This window comes from Phasianus colchicus, chromosome 2 (assembly GCF_987193195.1).
Source record: "Phasianus colchicus chromosome 2, bPhaCol1.hap1.1, whole genome shotgun sequence".
Classification (NCBI taxonomy): Eukaryota; Metazoa; Chordata; class Aves; order Galliformes; family Phasianidae; genus Phasianus; species Phasianus colchicus.
In genome coordinates, this window is record NC_143437.1 from 66207947 (window position 1) to 66220367 (window position 12421).

A 12421-nucleotide genomic window follows, 5' to 3' on the forward strand; every position below is an offset into this window, starting at 1 on the left:
AAGGTGGAAGATAGATGGAGTAGAGGTAAATTGATACAATTAAGAGAAATGAAGGGCATAATGTGTTTGCTTTGTTTTATTTGACGTGCGTATCTCTATCCCTGAGAAGCTGACATTGCAATGTTCTGGTTTCTCTGATTGTTCTTGTAACCTCAGGTTGTCTTTTCAGAGATTTCGATGCGATGGGGCTGGAGCTGGGAGGTTACTTCCAACTTCACACTGAAGCTCAGAATTGATTCTTTTTAAATGGTCTTCTCTGCGCAGTCATACACACAGCTAAGAGCAGTATTGATTTTTTGACAAAAGAGATACCTGGTATTTCTGGAGGACAGATTGCTTCTGCTGTGCATCTTTTCTTATCATTGGTTTCTTGCAAGGCCTAGCTTATTTTGAAGCCACACTACATGACAAACCTCTGGATAATGCTTCCATGTACAACTTTGCCACAATCACTGGACTGATCCTAGCAAAATAATTGTGTTGATGGTTTTGTGTCTATAAAAAGCTTTCCTTCAGTAAACCTTTTTTACTTCCCTTTGCAGATTTCAAGCATGTGTGTATTTTGCATCTGTCTTTCAAGCTATGTCATGTGGCATCCATTACTTAGCGTCTGTGTTCATGGCTGTTACTCCTAACTTTGTATGTGGGATCCCTGGAAATGTGAGTAGCGTTCTCTTCTACAACTCCTCTAAAGCAAGTCTAGAGGACATCTGGACAATGTGGACATCAACAGAAAATTACATTGTAGCCCAGCTGGAAAATGGAGAAATCTGGGAACTTAATCAATGCAGCAAGTCCAAACGAGAAGTCAGTTTTGACCTAGCATATGAATATAAAGGCAACAAGTCCATATTTTCTTGTTCTGATGGATTTCTTTATGATGATACAAAATGGAAGAGCACTGTTGTTACACAGTGGGATCTGGTCTGTGACCGAGAATGGCTGGCAAAATTAATCCAGCCTACATTCATGCTTGGAGTCTTGATTGGAGCGGTGATTTTTGGTGACATTGCTGACAGGTAAAGTGTCATCCTCTGAGCATTGTACATTCAGACTGCAGTAACTCTGTGCTTGTGTATCTGTTTTGTTGTTTTCATTCATTGTGTACCAAGTCAGGTTTCAATGTTGTTTATTCAGAAAAAGAAACTCAGTTTCTTGTTCATATAGCAAGTAGTAATTTTTCAGTGTCTTTGCTAATCATTTGCTTTTGGAATTTATTTCCTACTTTGTTATCCATTGTTCTAGGCTTGATCCCTCAAATTGCACTGTGCAGCTAGCATTTTGTCCAAAGACCTTTTTTTTTTTTTAGAGGAATAGTAGAAATCTCAAGAGTAAAACCTGGGAGTAAGTGTTCTTGTTTTCCATGAGGAGGGATTCCTCATGATAGCATATGTTTCTTTCTGAATATGCTAAACTGCTTGAGGACTACAGGAGGATTAAAACCCATGTATTTTGAAGAAAAAAAAAAAATGACCTGACCTTTGTCACAAATACAGCTGTCTGGGACTAATGCAAAGGCTTTGAGGAATTGAGCAAGCCCCTTTTTTTTTCCTTGCTGCCTGATTGCAACTTTTGCTTGAAAGGTGAGATTAAACTTCTGCCTCCTGAAGGTTAGTCCAGACAGAAGGAAAAAGGGTCACTGCTGTGCTTTGCTGTGGTTCCACCTACTTACCAGCATGACCAGAGTTCTGTCTGAACCAAAGGAAAACCAAAGCCAGCTCAAGGCGCCCGCCAGAGCCTTCCTGTGATTGCTGTGCCAAGGCTGTCCTTCATTTAGCCCCTATGATTCTGCCTCCCCTGCTGTTTTCTGAGATTGTGCACTGAGAGCCAGCTTCACAGACAGTCTCAGAAGTGAGATCCAGGACGCCTAGCTGTGCCTGTCTCTTCATATGACATTCAGTTTCCTAAGCTACACTGTACTGTCCTGGACAGTTTATATACTTGTATTTTGATTTGAAGACTCCTTTAGTGTTATGCATCTCTTTCTCTAGAGGAGCTTGTTTGTTAGGTGGAGGGTGAAGATATGTTCCACAGCAAATGCTATGAGGAGGAAAAGGAGGCCAAGCACGTTGTTCTCTGGTTTTCCTTCATTAGCACAGCATTTTGGTGTGGTAATGTGGGAATGCAAAAGCAAAGATGATCTTCCTTTAGTTTGTCTTCTGGAACACATGGAATCAATCCTTCCTCTCAATTCAAGGCTTTGTAAAACCTCATTTAATACAAAACCAGAATATAATACCAACATTTGTTCTGTGTCCCTTAAATAATTCATTGCTTTATTAATTAATACCCAGACATGATTTATGAAGTTAAGTTCATATTGTTCTCATTTCAATTAATTTAAGCCATGAACAGTCAGTTGAGATAATAAACACATCCTGAGTTGCAGATTTACAACCATGGATTTTACAGCTGAAAGTTATTATTTTCTGACACATTCTGGCTGGTGAGAAATAAGTTTGTGGGTTCCTCCCATTCCCAATTAACAGATTTCCCAACAGAAGAGCCAGCTGGGACTCACTGGGATCTCTTCTGGCAGGGGTCAGAAACCAGATGTGTGTAATGACTCCTTCCTCACACATCTTCCTGGTCAGGGATGGTGAAAGATGGGAGGGTGCTGGAAAGAGCTGTAAGGTGGTGTTGTTTGCAAATGAATATCTGAAAAAAGCAAATCTTATGTGCTGACTTCATAAATAAGACAGAGTAAATCTGCAGATTAGTTATGGAGCAGTTAACTTTGACACTGTTATGTGAGCAATATAGTGTCACCTGTAAAGCTTACTTCTGGCAAGAACTCTAGGAGTTTCCATTTTCCTTGAGTTTAGTTGGAACTATTAAAAAGAAATAGAAATTTTCTTTCTCATATGGCAAGGAAAATACAGGGAAGTAATGCAGAGTTTTTTTTGGTGAGTGAGAGCCTTAGGACAGTATTTTCAGACTCGTTTTCAGACAGGCTCTCTGAAGTTGCAGTTTTATTCTGACAGAATGTTTATGGTTGCTCATCATGTTATTGCTGCTGTGCTTTGCAGACTGGGAAGACAGCGCGTTATGTGGTTCACAAGTGCTGGTCAGTTTGTATTTGGCATCACAGTGGCATTCACGTTTGACTACTACAGCTTCGTGATTGTCCGCTTTCTCCTTGCTATGGTAAGAAAGGAGCTCACTGGCTCTTTTATGTGTCTTTTCCTTCCCCTTCTCAGGAAAACCCCTTTTTTTCTTATTTCCTCTTCTACTTCATTATTCTAAAGCCCCATCTGTTGCACTTATTTCAGCAGAGCAGGGAGAGTCTGAATGTTCTTGGACCACAGCACTTTTCCTCTTTGAATTAATAGAAAGCATCTGTGTGAAGCAGTGTTTGGTACCTCCTCCATCCCAACCTCTGCTGGACTGGTAATTAAATACCAAGTGTGAGCAGTGAACTCTGGTTTTTACATTGCAACTGGCATTGCATTTCTCCTTGCTGTTACAAATGGAGTATATATTTCTTAAAATAACAAATCTATAATAAGTATGATTTTTATCTCTGCCATTTGCATTGATGGAGGAGAGATGCGCTTTTTCTCTTCTATGCATCTCTTTGGTCTTTTAAACTACATCTGAAGTACTAAATAAACAGGTAGACATGTTTAGCACTTAGGTGTTTATACTGTACTTAAGGGTGTTCCAGTTTATGTGTCTAAGTATATCTATACATACATAGATATCTATATATCTATATAAGGTATATATGGTAACTGATTTTTACATCCAAAAGTATATTTATAGTCTTTCATTATATAATGCATCAAGACATTAGAAAGCTGTCAGAAGAAAAATGATATAAGCTACTTAAAGGAGGTTGGAAATTTGAAATTAATCGCATAATTTAATGTATTCCTGTGGGCAGTCAAGTGAGGACATTGTAGCTGGACCTGCTTTTGTCTTATTACAGCACAGAAGGGTTTCACAGCAAGAAAACTGCATGGGGATTTCAGCCTTGAACAGTGATACCACCAGGATTCACTTCCCTGGTGTTGATGCTAGGGGCTGTGGTAATCTGTAAAAGCAAAAAGCTCTGACCAAACAGATGCCGTAGGTTTTAACTGCCCATTGGGAATAGATTTGAGAGAAGGAGATGTGAAACTGTAATCCTTCACCACTAAGATCAGTGCAGCTTTCCTGTCAGCTTCAGTGGTTTCACAGACAAGGGTTTATTAAGCGGAAGATTTGTAACCAGAAAATTGATTTTTTTTTTTATTTGACTAATCAAAATAATATACTGGAATATTTTCTAGCCTAGAACTTTTAGCTGTGTTCTGAAATGTTTTAAGTTAACAAGAGTTTAGAATGTTACTAGCAAAATTGAAATACGTGTAAGATATATATAAACATACAAATTCAAAGAAAAAATCCTTCAATGAAGAATGTCAGTAATTCTGTTCTATTAGTATGGCTAGATCTGTATAAGAACCTGTAACTCTGTAAGTGTTCTTCTCTTCCAACATTGTAAAAATTTGATTTAATGACTATTTACAGGAGTATGAGAGGTAATTCTCAGTAAATTTGCTGTTCTGTGACGTGCAGTTTAGTAATAGTCTTCTTAAAAGCCAAAGTTGAGATTTTCAAAAGTGGCAGTTACTTTGGGAGACTTTATTTTCCTGAGTGCCCAGTTCATGATGTCATTAAGGATTTGATTTTTGGAGGTGAAGTGATGACAGCTAGTGAGGCACTTTCTCAGGTGTCTCTTGCTGGCCCTGCACGCTAAAGGGAAGCATCCAACAGCACTTCATGTCTTTAAACACAGTTCCCAGGTATTCTGAAAGTTTGAGTGAGGTTTTTTGTCCAACTGATTTGTTTTCAGGCTTGCCTTTTTTCTGTTGCTGAGTTACAGGTCAGCGCAGTGCCAGTTAAATGTACTCGAATGAGGAATGCAGTTACCTGTTGCACAAGGAAAGTAGACATAAACCTCACACTGTTTTTCTTTCTCTTTCTCCATTCCCCAGGTTTCAAGTGGCTATCTGGTTGTGGCTTTTGTTTATGTGACTGAATTTGTTGGCATTAAAGCACGAACCTGGGCTTCTATGCATGTCCATGCTTTTTTTGCTTTGGGAATTATGGTTGTGGCACTCGTGGGATTTTTGGTTCGGACCTGGTGGGTGTATCAGATATTTCTCTCCATAGCAACTCTTCCCTTTGTCTTGTGCTGCTGGATGCTTCCAGAAACACCTTTGTGGCTCCTGTCAGAGAAAAGATATGAAGATGCACAAAAAGTAATCAATATAATGGCAAGGTGGAACAAAGTAAGCACTTCCTGCAAAGTGTCTGAACTGTGCTCAGTCCAACAAGATGACCCAGGCACTGACAGAACAAGTGGCAATGGTGCATCCACAACCAAGAAGCACAACATCCTAGATCTGTTTTGTAATTGGTACATTGCAAGAAGGACCATCACGATCTGGCTGGTCTGGTTCACTGGGAGCCTGGGGTACTACGTCTTCTCCCTGAGTTCTGTCAATCTAGGAGGCAATGAATATTTAAATCTGTTTCTCATAGGTAAATAGTTTTTGTACTTTATTATTTTGCTGACAGAACTAGAGCATTACATTCAGAAATGTCTGGAGATTAGACAGCCAGTTTTTTTTAACTTTATTCATCCAACTATGAACCTTGTTCCAAAATTTTCTTGTTAATTGGTCATAAAGCTGATTAATACAGGAGGAAATCTTACTGTTTCTCAAAATAAAAGAACTGAGAATTTTTGGTGTACAAAATTCTTCTCTTTTTGTCTTTGTGATTGTAAAACCACATTCTAATTTTCTCCTCTTCATCCTGCAAGCATCTGGCAGATCCACGCAAAACCTAATGGCAGCAGACCTGCAACACGAAGTGCATATATCATTCTGTTAAAAGCACAAACCAGGAGAACATAGAATAAGTTAAGGCTATGGTCACGTGCAGTCATAGTGTGCTGAGTCGGACTGTACAGAAAATAGATTCACAATTCTTAGAAGCAGGAATAATTTTATTTTTCCCAAAAACGTATTTTTAGTCATGCTATTCCTTTAATTGATCTGTCTGTAATATTCCTGTGGTATACAAGTTGTTTGTGAAGTGCATTCAAGGCCTGACCTAAAGTTTGTAAAAATCAGTGGAAATACTCCATTGACTTCAGAAGACTTCAGGTTGGGCAGACAGCTCTGAGACAGCAGGGGAATAAATTACGTGCTTTGTTTTATGTGACCCAGTGCTTTCGGTTAGGTGTGTACCTGTCCATGTACATCAGCACACAGAAGGACTGTAACTCTCATGAGTTGAGCTTGAGTTGTCACATACTGTAGTGTATTGAGAGGCTGGCACGGTGAAGAGTGAGTGCTAATGATGGAGAGCAGTAAGTAACTCACTGTGCCCACCTCTTCCAAAAATATTCAAGCAGACTGATGTAGTGTGACTGGCTGCAGCCTGCTTTTACCAATACAAACCCCAGCATTTGTTTTCCAGTGTTACAGGTGCATCAACATAGCACATCTACTCAGTAGAGAAACGCAGCATATTTGTTCTTATGTTCTTCCCTGACGTTACCCTGGACGTAGCAAGATTCTTTATGAGCAAAATGGCTTAAAACATGTCCAGAATGGCTTAGGGTCAGTATGATTTATCTGGGGGCATACCATGCTTAAACAGAGTTTGTGAACAGTTCTTGCCAAATACTGGTCCCATTTGGCTGCATTAAGTTTTCTGGAAAGAGACGTTAGGAAGAGAAAATCTACCCAAGTGGGTTATTGTAAGCAGCTGCCTTCTCTTTAATGCAAGCCTTGCTGTTTTCTGTAATTTTCCATCCCAAAGAGACTAGGAACTGCTCTGTCTGTAAAACCTGTTCCACTTGTCCTCCTTCATCCCCCACTGTCATATCTTAGGCCATGTTTTCCATCATCTGTTGCTGTTTCTGTGACCAGATGAATGAGCCTAATGCAACAGTTGTCTCTAGATTTCACATATTCGTGACGTGTGCAATCAAGCTAACTTTCTAGATTAAATGAATCCCCATAAAGTGGAAGCTAGAGTTATAAGATGAATATGTGTAATCATGACTTAAAATGAAATAATTTCATACTGACAGGTGCTGTGGAATTGCCTTGCTATATCATTGCTTGCATTGGGATGGACAAACTGGGAAGGAGAAACACACTCATTCCGTTCCTTATTTTAAGTGCACTGATCTGTGTTTTAATTATGTTCATACCTCAGGTTAGTCATATATTGTTGAAAGTGTTCCTTCAGTAGACACTTATTTTATTGATCCTGAAGTCTGTAGAGGCAGCTGTTCTTTCCAAATCATATGCTTTTAAAATGCAGCTGCCAGTCAAGGATAGATTTCTGTATTTTCAGTACAGACTTCACAGTACTCTTGCTGGAGTCAGATGTAAAATGTTCCCAGGGCTTCAGAGAACCAGGACTGGTAAAAAGTTGTGTGGACACTTTACTTGCCTTAAAGAAAAAACGAGTAATAAATATTGCTTTGTGTTTAAAGAAGAGTCATGGATTTAATTTAGGTTTGGAACAGTGATGTTTTCTGGTAATTTATTTATCTGTGATCTCTTTCAATAGGACTTTAATGTGTTAATTATCTTGGCAAACATGGCTGGAAAATTTTCAATAGGTGTGGCATTTGGCCTTATATACCTCTACACAGCAGAACTGTATCCAACAATTGTAAGGTAAGAATTTTTGCTGGAAGGTATTTTTCATTGTTTTGTTGTTATTTCCTTTTCTTTTTTATGCTGTTGTTAGCAACATTGGTTTAAAAGACAGGAAAGGATGAGTATCCCTGCTGCTAAGAGTTGCCTAGTATTTGGCTGTACAGTAAAATTTTATTAATTTTTCATTTCCTTGGCCACTGATTGGTTTCATTGAGGAGCTAAAAGAATACCCAGTGCTTTCCTGTATGTTACATATGCCTCTCTTAATAGCCCCAGTTCTTCGTGCTGTAGTGCATGCTGAATGCTAATCTTATTTTAAGTCTTCATTTCAGAAGTAGCTGAATTTCACTAAAGCATAAATTTATATTGTTGAGGCAGTAGCTTTCTAGTATAATTTCAACTCATCCAATGGGTGTTACAATTTCCAATTGTCTGCTTTATTTGCTAGAATTCTTATCAAAATATTTGTTTAATTTACAGATCGCTTGCTGTTGGAAGTGGGAGCATGATGTGCCGTGTAGGCAGTGTGGTTGCTCCTTTCTGTGTGTATCTGAGAAGTGTTTGGATTTTCTTGCCACTTGTAAGTATTTACTTCAATTATAAACATTTCAGGTTCTGAAAATAAGTGTGTGACACTTGTCTTTTCAGGAACTGAAAGTTGAACTTTTCTTCTGGAAAGAATTGAATGAACTATTCTTGTTCTAAATTTTAAGACTCAAAGATCATTAACTTCCTATAGTTAAGAATATGAAGGGAGACTGAAGTGAGAAGTTGTTGTGATGTGCAAAAATTTGTGTGCGTTGGACCCTTGTATAAATTTGATAAAAATATTTCCTACAAAACTATACTTAATTTTCCATGTAACACTTCAGAAGTGTCTCAAGTCCATACTTTCTTACTCTGCAGACCATGCTAATAACTTACTCTTCATTTTTTTCCAAAGACAGAGTTTTTTCATTTAGGAAATTCAAACCATGGTGGCTGTTTTTTTATAATACATTTTTTAGTAATATTATTCTATTTTTCTCTTTTTTTTAATAATATTAAAATCACAGAATTGCTCAGGTTAGAAAAAACATTAAAGATCATAAAGTCCAAATTCTTCCTTAGCCTTTTCCCTGGCTTCCCTGGGACGCTGCACTTTTGGAATAGCCTTGAGAAGATCAAGACTGTCTTAGACTTACTATGCTTAGTCTTCACATCTATCCCAGGGCTCCTGCTTTGTATTTTTCCTTTACACGAGCCAAACAAAGCAATTCATGAAATGGGAGAAAAAAAAAAAAAAGAAAAAAAGAGAATCTAATGATGATGTTCATGGTAACTTTGACAAGAAACAGAACCTTGGATTCATTAAGCACACTGTAATGTAGATGATTTCCAGGTCATGCTACTAGTGGATCCTTATCTCTAATTGCCCCAGGAGAAGACAGGCACAGACCATTCCTTCATAGATCTTGAGCATTTCTTCTGTGTTATTTTGTCCAAAATGGGTTTGAAGCTATATATTTTGTTTCTTTCCTGCTCACAATGAACTGTATTTGTTAATTACATTCTTCTTATGCATTTGCTACTTAGAAATCATGCTTTTCAATACCTTTTTTTTCTCCTGGAAGATGATTTCTGCTGATGCAAAATTATAAGTAATTATGAAGTTTACATTAAGGATATAAGTAAACAAGAGCTTATTAACAATTTAAAAACAGTTTGAGTTCTTTCAAAACCCCCTAGAATTTGCTTTGTCTAGCACAGCAGTGTTATATGTAAACTATATGTGTCAGAAGGTAAAAATATAATAGCATGTCTTTGACCTAGATTCATACTCTAATTTTCTCTACCACACTGGAATTTCTTGCAAAAATGGCATTGTGTCCTTTTGATTTTGCAACAACAACAACAAAAACCCTTAAATTACAGATGCTAGAGATTGGTCTGAGAGAATTCTTGGGAATTTGTTTCACGATTTAAATTAATTACATTCAGTTGTTTTGGATGAAAACAAAGAGGATGAAGCAGACCACAAAGTAATTTATTCCCTCATGCTCCTAAAAACTGTTTTCTTTCTTAATAATGACCCCATACTAACCAATACAGCATCTCAGAAAAGACACAGAAAACAATATTTGCACAACAGAGCAGCCATGAGGGAGCATTCTCTTTCTCTGGTCAATGTTTTGCCTTTACTAAATGAGATAAGCTTTATCTGTGCAGAAGTACTGCAGTCAAACCACAAATGATGAATGCTCAGGTATGCTGGAGAACAGTGCAAATAGCAATGTAAACAGAGGAATTATTTCAGCTCTGAGCAACTCTCAGTGTGCAGAAAGTCTCCATAGTATTTGTGGAGCTGTGTAGTAAACTGTGAATATGTTTTCATTGTTAGCTCCTACTGTAAAGCAATTGTCAGTTTATTAAATAGGCTTGTCTTAGCATGGTGCATAGCTTGCCAAGACTTAGGTAAAGTAAGTGCTTTGGAATGAAAGTGAAATTAACTGGATTACATTTCTGCCTAAGCTGATGTATATCATGTTGACCTATTGTATACACCACGCACTGTCAAGCAGTTAATGCCACTATTTGTTTGACAGTCTGCCTCACATACAGTTAAGCCACCTGTGAGCAATGCAAACACCTCATTTGAATGCCTATAAATTTTGAATAACTTGCTAAATGTAGTTTGTATGCAACAGCTTTCGAGAAGAGTTGCTGTAAAGGTGCTGCTCTATGTATATCCTATTTGTGTTTCTCAGTGGTTCAGAATTATGTTCCATTATATTATATGAAATGGAAAATATTATATTATAGTATTTTAACAGGACCTTGATTTTTCTGTCAAATGTATCACAAAGTACAAACAAAAATAACTCCACTGAGGTCAGTGAAGTCGAATGAAAATCCTGTGTTTTAAATATTTTTCATTGTAGTTGAATTAGGGATTTTGCAAATAAGATCACATTTTTAGATTGGTTCCAAGCAATCAGATATGAACATACTTGATTGTCAGGCTAGAAGAATTACTTGTTCTCAAAACTAAAGGTGTTATTTTGTTGGGATATTTAATGAAAATTATCTCTCTTTCTAGTACAAGTCTACTATCTCCCAGCTTTATATCAGTGTGAAATTTAAATTTGTTGCTTCAGGTAGTGAGGAAGACTTTTAAAAAAAAAAAAAAGCAGCACATCTTTTTTTGAAGTCATTCATGGTAGCTGTTAAAAACTGCTGGATGCACTGAAGTGCTGGGAATAATTTGAGAATTTGGCTAAGCTGAAAGTCAGATTTCAAATGAAGAGTCTGAAAAAGCAGTGACTTAAACATATACAGCTGCCACATTAATTTTGGTGGAGCCTAAACATACTTAAATATTTTGCACAACAGTACAATAATCCATAATTCAATCCATAAACACTTAACTCATTGGCTATATCAGGAAAACATTTTCTGATGCTGAATTACATATGGACAATGTTACACACAGACATAACATACACATATTGTGTGTGTTTGGATCACAAAAAGGGCTGTCAGATGCCACGTGAAGAAGAATGTCATGTTTGCTAAAGGCTTGTTTTGAACGAATGTAACTTCACTGATAAGTTTGGAGACTGTCCCTAAAAAAAAAAAAAAAGAGAAAAAAAAGATGATGTTTGAAAAGTCACTTCATTAATATGCTGTGATTTAACTGTTTCATATTCTGCCTTTCATAGGAAGCACTGAAAAATGCCTTGTAGAGTGAGGTAGAAGGGAAACACAGGCAATTAGCCTGGGGTGCAGCAGCTTTCACATTTGGGGAAAAAAAAAAAAATACCAACCACACAGTGATGGAATAGAGAGCTGAGATTAAAGTCAGGAAAGGTGGTGTTGTGCAGGTGTCCAGGATAGTGGGAGTTCATTAGGCATGCGAGGTAGGTTCATGAGGAAGGAAAAACTAGAAGAAAGTGTCCGAAAGACCATATGAAACAGAGAAGACATACATCTACAAAGCACAGTGTTGCTTTAACCTTGCTGTCAGGCATCAGTAGTGACCCTGTTCTCATGAACTCTGAATGTATGAATATCCAAAGAAATTAGTAGTCTTTAAGCTTCGGTGTCAGTATCCCTCAGTATTCTCAATTATAAATGTATGACAGCCTAAGAAAATGCATAAGAAAGGTCTGTATGGAACGGCTGCCATTTTGCAATTTGTCCTGTCTTGCCATGACAGAAAATAACTTCTAATAGTAGAGGAGAGTTTTGTGCTTAGTAGTGAATGTGTTCTCTGTTTCAGTTGACTTTTCAGACACTTTGTATTCTTCTCACTCAGTATCATTTCCTCTGCTCCTATTACTGCAAGGTTGTTTTTTTTTTTAATTTCTCATGGTCAGGGAATGAGTATTTTATTTTTGCTGTCACTTGTACTATTAAACAGTATTTTGAAGAAAGAAGAGTGTATGCAACCGTATGAATTTTGCTTCTCAAAAAGTTGCTTGAGACAAGGGGAAGGAAAAGCAACAGAATGCATTTGCATGAAAACAGCTCTGTTCAAGGTCATAGCGGAGAACTCCAGTTTTAAAGCTTCTTTCTGACTTGAGGAGAAAGTCTCACTTAGATGCAGAATGTAGCGGGCCAGTTCTTGTCTCCAGCACTGTGTGAGGAACAAAGGTGTTGTAGTTCCAAATGTCCCTTCTCACACTTGTAGGGCAAGTATTAAACAAACAGGACAAACCTGAGAATCAGCACAGGGCCAGATAAAGATAATACAGTATTAAAGA

At 37.6% G+C, this 12421-nt stretch overlaps 1 protein-coding gene across 2 annotated transcripts in view; it reads left to right on the top strand.

Annotated features, from left to right (window-relative positions):
• SLC22A16 (solute carrier family 22 member 16) overlaps nucleotides 1-12421 on the top strand; it is a 36228-nt gene that overhangs the window by 18365 nt on the left and 5442 nt on the right. For both annotated transcript variants that reach the window (XM_031611022.2, XM_090135889.1), the window contains 6 exons: nucleotides 543-1019; nucleotides 3030-3147; nucleotides 4983-5532; nucleotides 7097-7224; nucleotides 7585-7694; nucleotides 8157-8256. In XM_031611022.2, the coding sequence (XP_031466882.1) occupies nucleotides 543-1019; nucleotides 3030-3147; nucleotides 4983-5532; nucleotides 7097-7224; nucleotides 7585-7694; nucleotides 8157-8256 (1483 nt within the window). The remainder of the gene's footprint in view (nucleotides 1-542; nucleotides 1020-3029; nucleotides 3148-4982; nucleotides 5533-7096; nucleotides 7225-7584; nucleotides 7695-8156; nucleotides 8257-12421) is intronic.